This window comes from Myotis davidii, unplaced genomic scaffold (genome assembly GCF_000327345.1).
Source record: "Myotis davidii unplaced genomic scaffold, ASM32734v1 scaffold46, whole genome shotgun sequence".
NCBI classification, from domain to species: Eukaryota; Metazoa; Chordata; class Mammalia; order Chiroptera; family Vespertilionidae; genus Myotis; species Myotis davidii.
In genome coordinates, this window is record NW_006383006.1 from 4,713,664 (window position 1) to 4,727,273 (window position 13,610).

Consider the following 13,610-nt stretch of genomic DNA (forward strand, 5'->3'; position numbering starts at 1 on the left):
TGCCTGGCTGCCGGCCGCCATCTTGGTTGGCAGTTAATTTGCATATCTCCCTGATTAGCCAATGGGAAGCGTGTCAGAGGTATGGTTAATTACCATGTTTGTCTATTATTAGATAGGAGAACCCTGTCTCTGTTTAATTGGCTCAAGTAGTGACAGGTAGCCCGGACCCATTGGTTGTCCAGTTTTAAAAGAATGGGCTCCAAGAAAACAAATTAGGCAATTTGTAAAATTGGCATGTTATCATCAGCTGACATTTACAAAGAACCTATTTTGCTCCTCATTTGGGAATAACCCAGGCATAAACTGACAAGTAAAATGAGATAATAAAAAAAATGATAAAAAGGAATTTCTGGGAAATAGTCTCCTGGCAGACTGGAGGTAGAAGGGAAAAAAGTTATCAAAAGAGAGCCAAACCGGTTTGGCTCGGTGGATGGAGCGTCGGCCTGCGGACTCGGGGGTCCCGGGTTCGATTCCGGTCGGGGGCATGTACCTTGGTTGAGGGCACATCCCCAGTGGGGGGCGTGCAGGAGGCAGCTGATTGATCTCGCTCATCAATGTTTCTGGCTCTCTATCCCTCTCCCTTCTTCTCTGTAAAAAATCAATAAAATATATTTTTAAAAAAGTTATCAGAAAAGACGATAGCCAAAGAGGGTGTGGCAAGTGTGGACTTTGTCCCAGGCTCTTTTCCAGGTTTTAAAGGAGAGGCTGAAAGAGTTCTGATATTGTTCTCCTCACCCCTGCTCTAGAAACAAAAATTTACTTGCAGTTTTAGGAACAATAGGACAAAAGTAAACAGGGGCACAGCAGGAGAAGCAGGAAGTGAGTGGTCCAAAGCTAGGCTGGGAGGACACACTAGGTGTAGCTGTGAATGCTTCAGCATCAGGTTTCATCCCCAAACTGGGCTCTGTTCTGTTCGCTAAGGAGAGCAGAGGAGGCGGAATTACCTACCCCAAGTCAGGGCAAAGCCAGTGGGATTTCAGGCACTGAGGAAGCATTGTGGACCTTTCTGCCAACCAGGCAGTTGTGAATAGCTCGGTGTAAACAATACACTCCTGGGAGGAGCGGGTTGACAGAATGATTCCATTCATGGCACCAAAGCTTACCAGTGAGGGGTGCATGAACAGGGCTGTGGAGTGAACTATGGTAGGCAGTTAGACAGACATGAGCAGAGCGAGGACATTGGGCTAGGTACAAAAGGTCATCAGAGTGGAAGGCTCTCGGTGTCTAGCAAAGGACAAAATATAGGGTGGGACCTTGCCACCAGGGTGACCTTTCCTCCCCTAGCATATCACTGGTCATGCAGTTTGGACCCCCTGACCTTTCCTCCCTAGAGATAACATCTTGGCTTTAGTTATATTTCAGCTCTAGGGCCTAGAAGAGCAACCAAACCAGCCACAGCTGACCACAGGACCAACATCAGTGAATAATTACCCCTGCCCTGGTGCCAGCCAATCAATCAGTGGAGACCACAAACCTGAAAGGACACACCTGGAAAACTGCTGAATATTCTATTGAGATCTTCTCCTGGGACCTCCCCTAACATTTCCACCCTTAAAACCCTTAGGACAGAGGCACAGAGGACCTAGCACACTTTCGCTCCTGAGAACATGCGCAGCCTTTTCCCTTCCCCTTCTCTACCCCCCAGGTGCATTACCATTACCTTCCTCACTCCCAAGTTCCAAGGGCCCTTCCTTTACCTCTATAACTTGTTTCCTAAGCCCATTTCTTTTAGGAACTACTTCTTCTACCGCCGTAATTTACCAAATAAATGTTCTCTTACAGTTTAAGTCTTGGCTCTGAATTCTTTCCTAGCCAGAACCCAAGTACCGAGGTTGCTGAACCCAGGGCCAGTTTGACCCCCATGCGTCTAACACCCAGTGCTGTTCCAGCCGCCTACAACAGAATTAACGGAGTCCATGCAAGTGCTTGGCAAAGTGTCTGGCACATGGTAAGCTCTCCAAGTCATTATTATCATGCTTACATTATGAGCCTGAAGGTACAGTTTTATTGCTGCACTAGTTAATCTCTATCTTTCTCCTGACTCTGCCAGCCACAGACATATTCTTCAGGAGGCTGAGGAGTTTACCTTAGCATTGGCCCCAGGCCTCAAAGGCTGCTCTAAAACTCAAGTTCCTTTTAGTTTAACAAAATTAGTTAATGAATGACTAAATTTCCCAAAAGATTTTTTGAGAAAGCCAAATTTGTTCACAATCTCAACAACACTCTTTTAATTTCTTCATATATCATCTAATATCAGTTACTTGTATACTTTACATAGTTCTGATAGCTTTTCATTTATTAATTCATAATTTTTCTATACTGCTTTGGAATCCTTTTCAATAATTGCATAATATTTAGTCCACTGGATCACTTTTTAGTAGAGTATTATATATTTCAGGTTACTTTTCTTTAACAAGGAAAACATTTAAATTGAAGTCTCCATAACTACTTAGTTCCCCAGTCTTCCTTGCCAGAGGCAAACACTATTACCAGTTACTTGTGAATCCTACAAATTCCACATGTGTATATACAAGCAATGATGTACAATGATTGTTACAATCATTTGTACAATTTTTAAATGGGAAGCAATGTTATCATCTAATCCAACCCTTTCAACTAATAAATGAACCATCAGTTATCCTTCTAATACAGATCACTATCTGAAAGAACTGGGAACTTGCCCTGGCTGGCATGGCTCAATGGTTAGAGCATAGGCCTGTGCACCAAAGGTCTCAGGTTTGACTGCTGGTCAATGGCAGGGTTGCAGGTTCAATCCTGCCGCCCGCCCCGCCCCCCCTTCCCCATTGGGTGCATGTGGGAGACAACCAAGAGATGCCTCTCTCTTCTTCCCTCCCATTCTATCTAAAATCAATGAAAAATATTCTTGGCCAAAACCGGTTTGGCTCAGTGGATAGAGCGTCGGCCTGCGAACTGAAGGGTCCCAGACAAAAAAGAACTGGCACTGAAACCTCATAGTATGGTTTTAAAAATGCCTTTAAGCCGTAACTGGTTTGGCTCAGTGGATAGAGCGTCGGCCTGCGGACTGAAAGGTCCCAGGTTCGATTCCGGTCAAGGGCATGTACCTGGGTTGCGTGCACATCCCCAGTGGTGGGTGTGCAGGAGGCAGCTGATCGATGTTTCTCTCTCATCAATGTTTCTAGCTCTCTATCTCTCTCCCTTCCTCTCTGTAAAAATCAATAAAATATATATTGAAAAAAAAAATGCCTTTAAGTAAGTACCACTATGGCACTTACACCCATATTTCAGACTAAAAGATCAGTTTATGGCTGCTAGAATTCATAATTTACCAATATGTTAAAAACAAACATGTAAATAAGTAGCCAGAATCCCACAAAACTGCTATCTTCCAGGACAAACTGGGCTATATGGAAATCAGTGGACAAATGTACAACCAAATGTTATTTAATACATCTCAGTGAAATATATTGTTACCAAGGGGTTTTTCTAAGGAGGAGGAGGAGGAAGAGTAAGAGAACATCAGGATGAGAGGAAGAGGAGGACAGGGGTGGGAAGAGGGAGAAGAAAAAGGAGGAGAAGGAGAAATTAGAAAAAAACAGAGGGGAGGGAAGGAAGGGAGGGAAGACTTTAAAGCTTTAATTTAGGTGTGAAATCCACCATAACCACGAATATAAAGCAACCTTCAAGGCATAATGCTCAGAGCAAGTTCAAGAAGCAGAAAGGTCTTGGAACTACCACAAATGAAGGCAGGACAAGTTTCCAGTAAACTATTCTCACCACGAGGCACTAAACTAGCAGGTACCCCAAACTTGCACAAGTCTTGGTAACTCAAAGGAAGTCTCAGGAGTTGCCAATTACTCTCAGAAAAAGCTGTGCACATGGACATGTCTTTAATGAAGCTATATTTTTCTGTGGAGAGTGGCTACAGTGTTTGGACAGGTTCAAGCCTCGGACTAATGAGAGGGCACAGCCCTCTCATGGCCACATGCAAGTCCCAGCTTGGAGTGCAAAGCCCTCCCAGCACAATTATAGCCAGCAGCTATAGTTGTGAGCTTGAACCTATGGTCCGAACACGTGGCCCCACGTGCCTGAGTGATGTGGGCTTGATAGAGTTCAGGTGCATGTAATTGAGTAGGATCGAAACTCAAGAGAATGTTGTAAACATCTTGACCACGCCCTTACTTTGCCTCATGGAATCTGGCTATAAAATAAAGACACAGCTTGTAGTCTGTGGCGCTGTCGCTAGCTCTCCATCAGAGAGGACACCGTCCCACTCAGACCCAGCTTTCTTCTCTTGTCTGTCTTTACTCAATCTTTTCTCACCTTCACCACCCCGTCTCAGGCTCACCGAACCTGGCTGAGCTGGCACAGTACATAAGGCGCCCAATGTGGGGCTGAGTATGCCATGGCCATGCTGGCTCCCCACATTTTTCTCCAAAGTGGGCAAATAATTATTTTATATTGTTGAAAGATTACTTAGAAGACCCTGCTAATCTTCCAAACCTTTCTATCATCACTGCCTCGAGCTCAGAGGAGCAAGGCATTTCAAAGAAGTGCTAAACACTAAGGAGGAATTAGCAGAGGGGAAAAATAAAATAAAAACAGAGGAAGAAAAAAATTATTTTCCCCCTGCCTTTATCCGAAATCAGGGGTCCTCAAACTATGGCCCGCGGGCCACATGCAAATACAAATATTGTATTTGTTCCCATTTTGGTTTTTTACTTCAAAATAAGATATGTGCAGTGTGCATAGGAATTTGTTCATAGTTTTTTCTTAAATTATAGTCCGGCCCTCCAACGGTCTGAGGGACAGTGAACTGGCCCCCTGTTTAAAAAATTTGAGGACCTCTGTCCTAAATCTTAATGCAGAAGAGTAGACTGATAGATAACCTAGGTAAAGCATACAACTGCAACCAAAAGTAGCTTTAGATCAGTGGTTCTCAACCTTCCTAATGCCGCGACCCTTTAATACAGTTCCTCATGTTGTGGTGATCCCCAACCATAAAATTATTTTCATTGCTACTTCATAACTGTTATTTTGCTACTGTTATGAATTGTAATGTAAATATCTGATATGCAGGATGTATTTAGGTGACCCCTGTGAAAGGGTGGTTTGACCCCCAAAGGGGTCGCAACCCACATGTTGAGAACCGCTGCTTTAGATAAAAGACTGAGGTATTGAAGTCTGCACACCTATTTCCCCTGAACATTCCGCACCTCCTGACAAGACAAGAGCTGAACTATTCTCTGGGGGAAGCTAACAAATAAGAGACTTAAAAGACATTAAATAACACCAAATTACCTTTTTACAATTGGGAAAATTTGAATATGGATTACATGGTAGATAGTATAATAGAATTATTATCAATTTTCTGAGGTGTGATAATAGTATTGTGATTATGTAGAAAAAAATCCCTATTCATGCAGAAGTATTTAGGGATGAAGAGTTCTGGTATCTAACTTTCAACTGGTTCATCAAAAAATATAAATAGACTAGTGGCCCAGTGCACAAAATTCATGCACATTAAAAGGGAATTAATTAGAGGAAATATTTTAACCCTTTTTGGTCCAACGTGGAGGCTGACTCGACAGACCAGGCGCTAGGAGCAGGTCCAATGTCGAGGCTGAGGTCGACACCACAAACCGATTCAACATTCAATCCTGTCAATTAATTTGGACCAGACTGTTTGAATTCCAAAAATAAAATTGGACTGCAAAGGGTTAATATTGCTATATGCCCTTTCTCCATAATAGAAATATCAGAGATTAAAGAAAATTAGTAAAATGTGTATGAAAATCTTCCTCCTGTCAGAGTCTGGGGCACGCCTCGGGACTCAGAGTCAAGGCCCCCTCCACCCACGTGCACCTTGAAATCGAGTGAGATCCAGACCCGCCTGGCCCAAGGTCCCCCGTCAAGCCCTGCCAGGCAGGGGGTGCAGCCTCAGGTCCCTGCTGATCGCTCGTTACAGCTCATTATGGGAACCCCACCTCTGCTGTGGGTGCAGCCATCTTGTGATGGCGTGACAGAGTGAGGGTCAATTTGCTTATTACCTTTTTTATTATATAGGATAAAGCAAATATAGCAAAATGTTAACAACTGTTGAATTAAGATGGAAGGTATATAGAACATTATACTATTTTCTTTATATTTGAAATTTTTCATTATAATAAGTTGGGGGTGGGGAGAAGCACTGAGGTGTACAAATCACTTAATTCCAAACCAGCTACAGGTGCTAAGTTATACCATCTACATTTCCATTTCTTTTTTCCCTTTTTTAATAAATTTTATTGATTTTTTACAGAGAAGAAGGGAGAGGGATAGAGAGCTAGAAACATCAATGAGAGAGAAACATCGATCAGCTGCTTCCTGCACGCCCCGCAGTGGGGATGCGCCCACAACCAACGTACATACCCTTGACCAGAATTGAACCCGGGACCCTTGAGTCCACAGGCCGATGCTCTATCCACTGAGCCAAACCGGTTCAGCTCCATTTCTATTAAAGTCAGAAGACAGAAGGGTCTCCGTAATGACAGAACCTTCAGGGACTATGGCATGACAGGTGAGGACAACGTAGGGGTCTTGCATTAGGAGGTAGTAGAATCTGCAGCCTGAAGTTGAACTTCCACTTATATTCTAGCCTAAGAAGTCATTCTCAAGCAATTGCCTTTGCCAGGCTTGTGTTCTTTGTTGCAACTGGTTCTATCACTACACACATCAAACATACTTAAACCTCAACTTACTGCCTAAAACCATTCAGCAGTTTCCCCATACCAATGACACATCAGAAGTTAGGGACTAAAAAGAAATGAGCCCTAACTGGTTTGGCTCAGTGGATAGAGCATCGGCCCTGCAGACTGAAGGGTCCAGGGTTCAATTCTGGTCAAGGGCAGGACTTTGGAGGCAACCAATCAATATGTCTCTCTCACATAGATGTTTCTCTCTGTCTCTCTCTATGCTCCCTACCATCAGTCTGTTCTCTGTATCTATGAGTCTGTTTCCATTTGGTTTTTCATTTATTTTGCTCTTTAGACTCCACATATAAGTGAAATTATATGGTATTTGTCTTTCTCTGACTTATTTCAATTAGCAGCATAATACCCTCTAGGTCCATCCATGCTGTAGCAAATGGTAAGATTTCGTTCTTTTTTATGGCCAAGTAATATTCCATTACACATACCACCACCACCACCACCACTTTTTGTTGTTGTTAATCCTCACCCAAGGATAGTTTTTCCATTGATTTTTTTTTGAGAGAGTGGGAGTGAGGGCAGGGGAAAGAGGGAGAAACACTGATATGACAAAGACATGTTGACTGGGTGCCTCTGCAGGTGCTCCAACCAAGGCCGGGGATCAAATTTGCAACCCATGTACATGCCTTGACAGGGAATTGAACCAGAGACCCTTGGGTGCACAGGCCAACACTCTAACCCCTGAACAACATTAGCCAGGGCTGTACCACAACTTTTTTTATCCACTGCTCAATTGATGGACACAGGTTGCATATTTTGGCTATTGTGAATAATGCTGCAATGAACATAGAAGTACATATATTTTAAATGGCTATTTAAAACAAGTTTTAAATAACTTACAGCCAGATTATTGCTACGGTTAGGTGAACTAAGGGTGGAGATTACAGAAACTCCCAAGATACTTGTGGCCTTTCCCCTAATGACAACTTTTATTCAAATGAGCTTTAATTTATGGAATGCTAATGTGTGAAAAAAGGTAAAAGAACAATGATAATATAGAAAAATTTTATGACAACACAAAGTGTTTTGTTTTAAATATATTTTTGTTGATTTCAGACAGGGAGGGATAGGGAGTGAGAGATGGAAACACCAATGATGAAAGAGAATCATTGATCGGCTGCCTCCTGCATGGCCCACACTGGGGATTGAGCCCGCAACCCAGGCATATACCCTGACTGGAAATCGAACTGTGACCTCCTGGTTCATAAGTTGACACGCAACCAGTGAGCCACACCAGCCAGGCTTATTACTGCTTTTTAAACTGTAGAAACACTGGGATTTAAAAGGAGTAGAAATACTCCTTTAAAAGTTACACTTCCTTAGAATTGGGAAAACAACATTTGTACTTGATTCCTAACCCAAAGCCCCCTTGAAATTAGGAAATGTATAAAATGCTGTCATCTCCCCAATTACATTGTCCTAGACATGGTTTGTATAACTAGCATATGCAAATGGTATCTTCCCTATAAGATGATTATTATCTACTTGAGGCCCAGTGCACGGACTTGTGCACTGGTAGGGTCCCTTGGTGCACGATTGGGGCCGGGAGGGACTGCAAGAGGGCTCCAGGGTGTGTCCGGCCCATCTAGCCTAGTCCTAATCAGCCAGACCCCAGCAGCAAGCTAACCTACCGGTCGGAGCGTCTGCCACCTGGTGGTCAGTGTGTGTCATAGTGACTGGTCGAACAAACAATTGAACACTTTGCATATTAGGCTTTATTATATAGGATGGTTCAAAATAATACAAACACTTACCTGGTATTTATTATGCACAAAGCACTATTCTAAGTAGTTTAATCCTCACAATACCCCTGTAAAGTAGATACTATTATTATTCCCATTTATAGATGATGAAACTAAGACTTATAGGTAATTCTTCCCTAGAATTACTTCCCTAGAATCACTTAGATTAAATTTCAAACACTGGCTAAACTAGTGATACATGAATTCTAATCAATTTACACTTAGAAAAAATTGTTTAAAAACAATGCAAAGCTTTCATATGAAAAATAAAGTCAATTTTGCCCTGGCTGGTGTGGCTCAGTGGTTGAATGTCTTCCCGTGCACCAAAGGGTTGCCAGTTTGATTCCTGGTCAAGGCACATGCCCAGGTTTCAGGTTTGGTCCCTTTCATGGTGAGTACAGGAGGCAATTGATAGATGTTTCTCTCTCATATCTACGTTTCTCTCTCTCTCTCTTTCTCAAAAAAAACCCAAAAAAACAAAAAACCCAATAAAAATATATTTAAAATATATATAAAGTCAGTTTTTCCCAATTACAATACATTTTCTTATAGGCAAAAGGAATAATAAAACACTTACACTTGAGTGTTTCTGATAGTTCCCCAAACTAGGAAGCAGGTGAAAAAAAGACAAATTCTACCTTTTTACTCTACTCTCAGATACCTGTTTTTATTCTTCTAGACTTTTATATCATGCTAAAATTACTGCTTTAAAAATCAACTCTGCAATAATATTGTAATAACTATGTATGGTGTCACTAGACTTATTGGGGTAATTGTATCATCCTATCTAATAAATATGGAATATGCAAATTGACCATCACACCATAATAAAACAGCTGCACCCACAGCGGAGGCAGGTATTCCATAACACAAGATGGCTGCACCCACAGCAGAGGCCGAGTTCCCGTAATGAGCCTTCAATGAGCAATCAGCAGGCACCTGAGGCTGCATGGCGCTGGGCCAGGGCAGGGGACCTGAGACTGTGCCCCCCACCTGGTGGGGCTTGACAGGGGATCTCAGGCTGTGCCCCCCCGCCCCAGCACCAGGCTGGGGAACCTCAGGCCATGTCCCCTGCCCGGCGGAGGTTGACGGGGGAGCTCAGGGTGTGCCCCACACCCCGGCGCCAGGCCGTGGGACCTGAGGCCATGCCTCCCCGACCTGGCGCCAGGCCAGGTGACCTGAGGCTGCACCCCCCACCTGGAGGGGCTTGACAGGGGTGAGGCCGGCAGAGTCTGGGTCTCACACAATTTGGAGGTGCACGCGGGTGGGCATGCCCCAGACTCTGACAGGAAGAAGATTTTCATATACATTTTACTAATTTTCTTTCATCTCTGACACTTCTATTATAGAGAAAGGGCAAATAGCAATACAGTGGGGCCTTGACTTACGCGTTTAATCCGTTCCGAGACCAGGCTTGTTAAGGAGCTTGTTAACTCAAATTACTCTATCAACTCAATGCAAAAATCGGCCGAGAGACAACTGGTATCTCAAAAAATTCTTTAGTCGGGACACTCGTAAGTCAAGGCCCCACTGTATTAAAATATTTCCTCTAATTAATTCCCTTTTAATGTGCATGAATTTCATGCACCAGGTCACTAGTAAGTTAGTAACTGCCTAGTCTGTTATATACCTAAAACTAATATATTGTATGTCAATTGTAATTGGAAAATTAAAAAAATATTTTAAAAAATAAAATAAAAATCAACTCTGCTGATGGGCACTAACTGAATAAACTGATGGCTTAACTCCCATGGAGGAAAAATTGTGTAGCAAGCTGAGGGATAATGCTCCTGGAATTATAAAAAATGCTTTAATTTAATTTACCCAAATGTAATCCATTCATGCATGTATCAAGGCGCAATTCCTGTCCTCTATAAGGCCAGCCCACAAGGCTTCCCTGAGTCCTGCAGGTAGGTTTACACAATTTCAGTTACCCTATGTCCTGATGCTAATCCCAACTCTTGTGGATTTATCTCCACCACCAAGTTGTGGGCATGTTTTGTCATCATCTGCTTTGAGTACCTAGCACAGTACTGAATATAGACATTGCAAAAATTCAGTAAGAACTTGTTTCATTAGGCTTTCTGACTTAATACATACATTGGTACTAGTTGTGGTTAAGACTCTCCAAGTTTGCTTCATTTTTTGGCAACTAGGAAAACAGCTCTTCCAGGAGTACTTAGTTCTGTGTGTTCACAAGTTACACAGTAAAATAACCCAGAGTCCTATGGCATCCAGGCCCCTATCATTGGTCAAATGCAAATAAACCAGAATGGGATTACTGCTCCCTTTATCTTGAGGCAAAAATCGCTTTTTCCCACCCCCACTACTAGCTTTATACTTCCTCATTAATGTGACTTTTTACTTTAAGCACAAATGCTTTAACCCTGGTGTCACCTTAGTCCTAACATAGGGGTATTGGCCCGAAATGTAATAAAATGCTTGCTAAATACAAACTGCTTATATTTCTACTCTTGGAGTTAGAGTGCCATAAGTAGACTATAAGGTAAAGTGGCCAAATTCTGCACGTTATAAATAACTACTTTCCATCATTCATCCAAAATCATGAAAAGGACAGCACTGGGATGTGGTGAGCTCATCATCATTAGCCTTTATGGAGAAGCATAATGGCCATACATTAGGGGACACCGAAAGCAGTAAACCACTCAGACAAGGGCTGGGACTATGTAACATTCCTTCCAACTTGAAGGTTCTAGAAAGTTGAATTTGTCAGAAAGCAGTCGACGGCATTTAAGTTATCTCAGGTCACCATTGCCTGCGTAATTCTGTAGTTTCCCCCACCATGCTCCAATATTACCTGCATAGGGGCCACTGAATTACTTACTGGCCACCTCATTATCAAAAACAAGGGAGCATGAAGAGACAACACTCAGATGCTTATATAACTCGTGTAAAATACAAGTCATAATGTATTACTGAGAGGAGACAATATTATACGTATCTTTAAGGACTACACAAACGTATGTGATGGTGTTTTACAGAGCTTCTGAATCCCCAAAGGCCCGTTGCCCTTTGTTCAGGTTAATGACGAAGAGACCGGAGTATAAAAAAACAAAACAAATCAGTTAATACAAATTCACACTGAGATTTTTGGGGCACATCCAATTTCCATAGCGACTGCATAAAGTACACCGGCACAGCAGAAATCAACATATCTGAGCCCGGGGACAGCGAGCATCCTCCGTGTAAGTAAAAACGGGTGGTCCCAGTATCCATGCTTTTCCTCCGCAAGTTCAGCATAGGTCTTACACCCTCAGACCCCTGATTATTTCAAGGCCTCCTGTCACCCGTACACGTATTTCAACGTCTTACTATAGAAGCTGGCTTTCTGCGTTTCTTTTCCCAGCTGTGGCAAGTATTTGTGATTTCCCTAAGATGTGAGTGGTTTTAAGCCCTTGCCCAGAGACGTCACGGTAAGGGATTGTATTTTCTACAGGGTCTACCCCGAGTTCCTGAATGGGAGGCTGGTGAGAGGGAAGACGGGGGGAGTTCGAGGGTTCCCCTTAGCAGGGAGCGGGGAAACGAGCGGTGTCTGTGTTCCCCGGGTAATCGCGACTCCCGCCTTTGAGGCGAAGAACCCTCCCCCAAGAGCCAGAACCCCGACCGGGGAGCCGTGGATGGACGAGCAGGTTCTCCAGCTCCCGAGCCCGAAGCTCAGTGCTGGAGGCTGCCCGGGATCTCCGCAACCTCCGGGCACCCCAGCCCCAGACTTCGGCGACATCTGCCCTCGGTCGTCCCGAAGCCAGCCGGAGGCGCCCGGCCGCGTTCCCACCCCCTGCCCCAACTCACAGCCAGTCTCCTTCTTAATCTCTTCCAGCTCTTCGTCCCGCAGTAACGTGGAAGCGCGAGACCCCATCGCCGAGCGGGAAGCTCCTCCGCGAGCAGGAGCTCCTGAAGCGACGGCGGAAGCGGGAGGGACAGAGGGAAGAGAGAAAGGGCCAGGGGTCAAGAAGGAAGAGGGCAGTGTTTCCACAGCGGACTGGGGAGGGTACCCAAGGGTGGTGCGCGGGCGAGGGCGTCCCCGAGGGCGGCCAATGAGGAGCGAGGCTGCGCCCGGCGCAGGAGACGACGTCGGCGCTCCCGGCTCCAGCCTCGAATGAATCACCTCAGCACCCAGCCGGGTCTAGTTGGAAACGGACCTGCCCCCGGAACTGTGACGCAACCGTCCTTAAAAGGGCAATGCCACTCTGGCTCTAGCGACCGCAATTAAAGGGGCAACGCCATTTTACTCATTTGACAAGCAAACCTGCGACAGGTTTCTCACAGAACTCTAACATAGAAATCCCCACCCTACGAATGGCACAGAGAAACCATAAAGACAGAAAGACAAATGCTCGCTTGGGGGACCTCTAGGGTGTCTCCTGGGAACGGCTTGCTGGGAGTTGCGCTTCCTCATTTTCCAAGGCGGCCCTCTCTCCTCCTGGCCGCTGGGGGCGCTCTGCAATCGGCCTCGGGGCCGCGAGCTGATTGACTCCCGAGGAACAGCCGGGCCTCAGGTTGGCTCCGGCCGGAGGCCAAAGGTAGCGTCCTTTTCTCGGGTCTCAGGTAACCGGCGCCGCGGGCTGGGAGTGGCCGAGAGTTCTTCCGTAACAGCAGCCCCTTTTCACAGCTCCGGGAACTCACCATTTGGCGAAAGTTGGGACCGAATTTCCCAAACTTCCTTTGGCTAGAAACCCCTACCTACGGAGAAGAGTGAATTTGTAGCGTATGGCTCGCCTTTTTTTGAAATTTATTTTTTTCTTAAAAACGAGAAATTTTGGATTTAATTCTTGTTTGTCACCCTCGCCCGAGGATATATTTACAGTATAACCCCAAAAAATGTATGCACATTTGGAATAATTACAAAGGCAATGTTTATTAAAGTACACTTTCAAAATTGAGCTATCAGCTGTTAAAGTGTGTGTACATTTTTGGGGGGGCACCCTGTACTATTTTTTGATTTTTTTAAATTAGATTTTTATTGTTCAAATTATTACATTTGTTCCTCTTTTTTCCCCCATAACTCCCCTCCACCCAGTTCCCACCCCACCCTCCTCCCTCACTCCCCACCCACTGTCCTCATCCATAGGTGCACAATTTTTGTCAAGTCTCTTCCCGCATCCCCCTCCACTCCCCAAGA

The 13,610-nt window shown here is 44.4% G+C and overlaps 2 protein-coding genes across 2 annotated transcripts in view; one reads left to right on the forward strand and one right to left on the reverse strand.

Annotated features, from left to right (window-relative positions):
- CHP1 (calcineurin like EF-hand protein 1) overlaps positions 1–12,578 on the reverse strand; it is a 69,024-nt gene extending 56,446 nt beyond the window's left edge. Inside the window, exon 1 of the mRNA XM_006778075.2 lies at positions 12,281–12,578. Coding sequence (XP_006778138.1) covers positions 12,281–12,347 — 67 coding nt within the window. The 5' untranslated portion in view covers positions 12,348–12,578. The remainder of the gene's footprint in view (positions 1–12,280) is intronic.
- Positions 12,579–12,799: 221 nt separating this feature from the next.
- The window catches only part of EXD1 (exonuclease 3'-5' domain containing 1), a 39,980-nt gene continuing 39,169 nt past the window's right edge, over positions 12,800–13,610 (forward strand). Inside the window, exon 1 of the mRNA XM_006778076.2 lies at positions 12,800–13,036. The gene's annotated coding sequence lies outside the window, so the exon portion shown is untranslated. The remainder of the gene's footprint in view (positions 13,037–13,610) is intronic.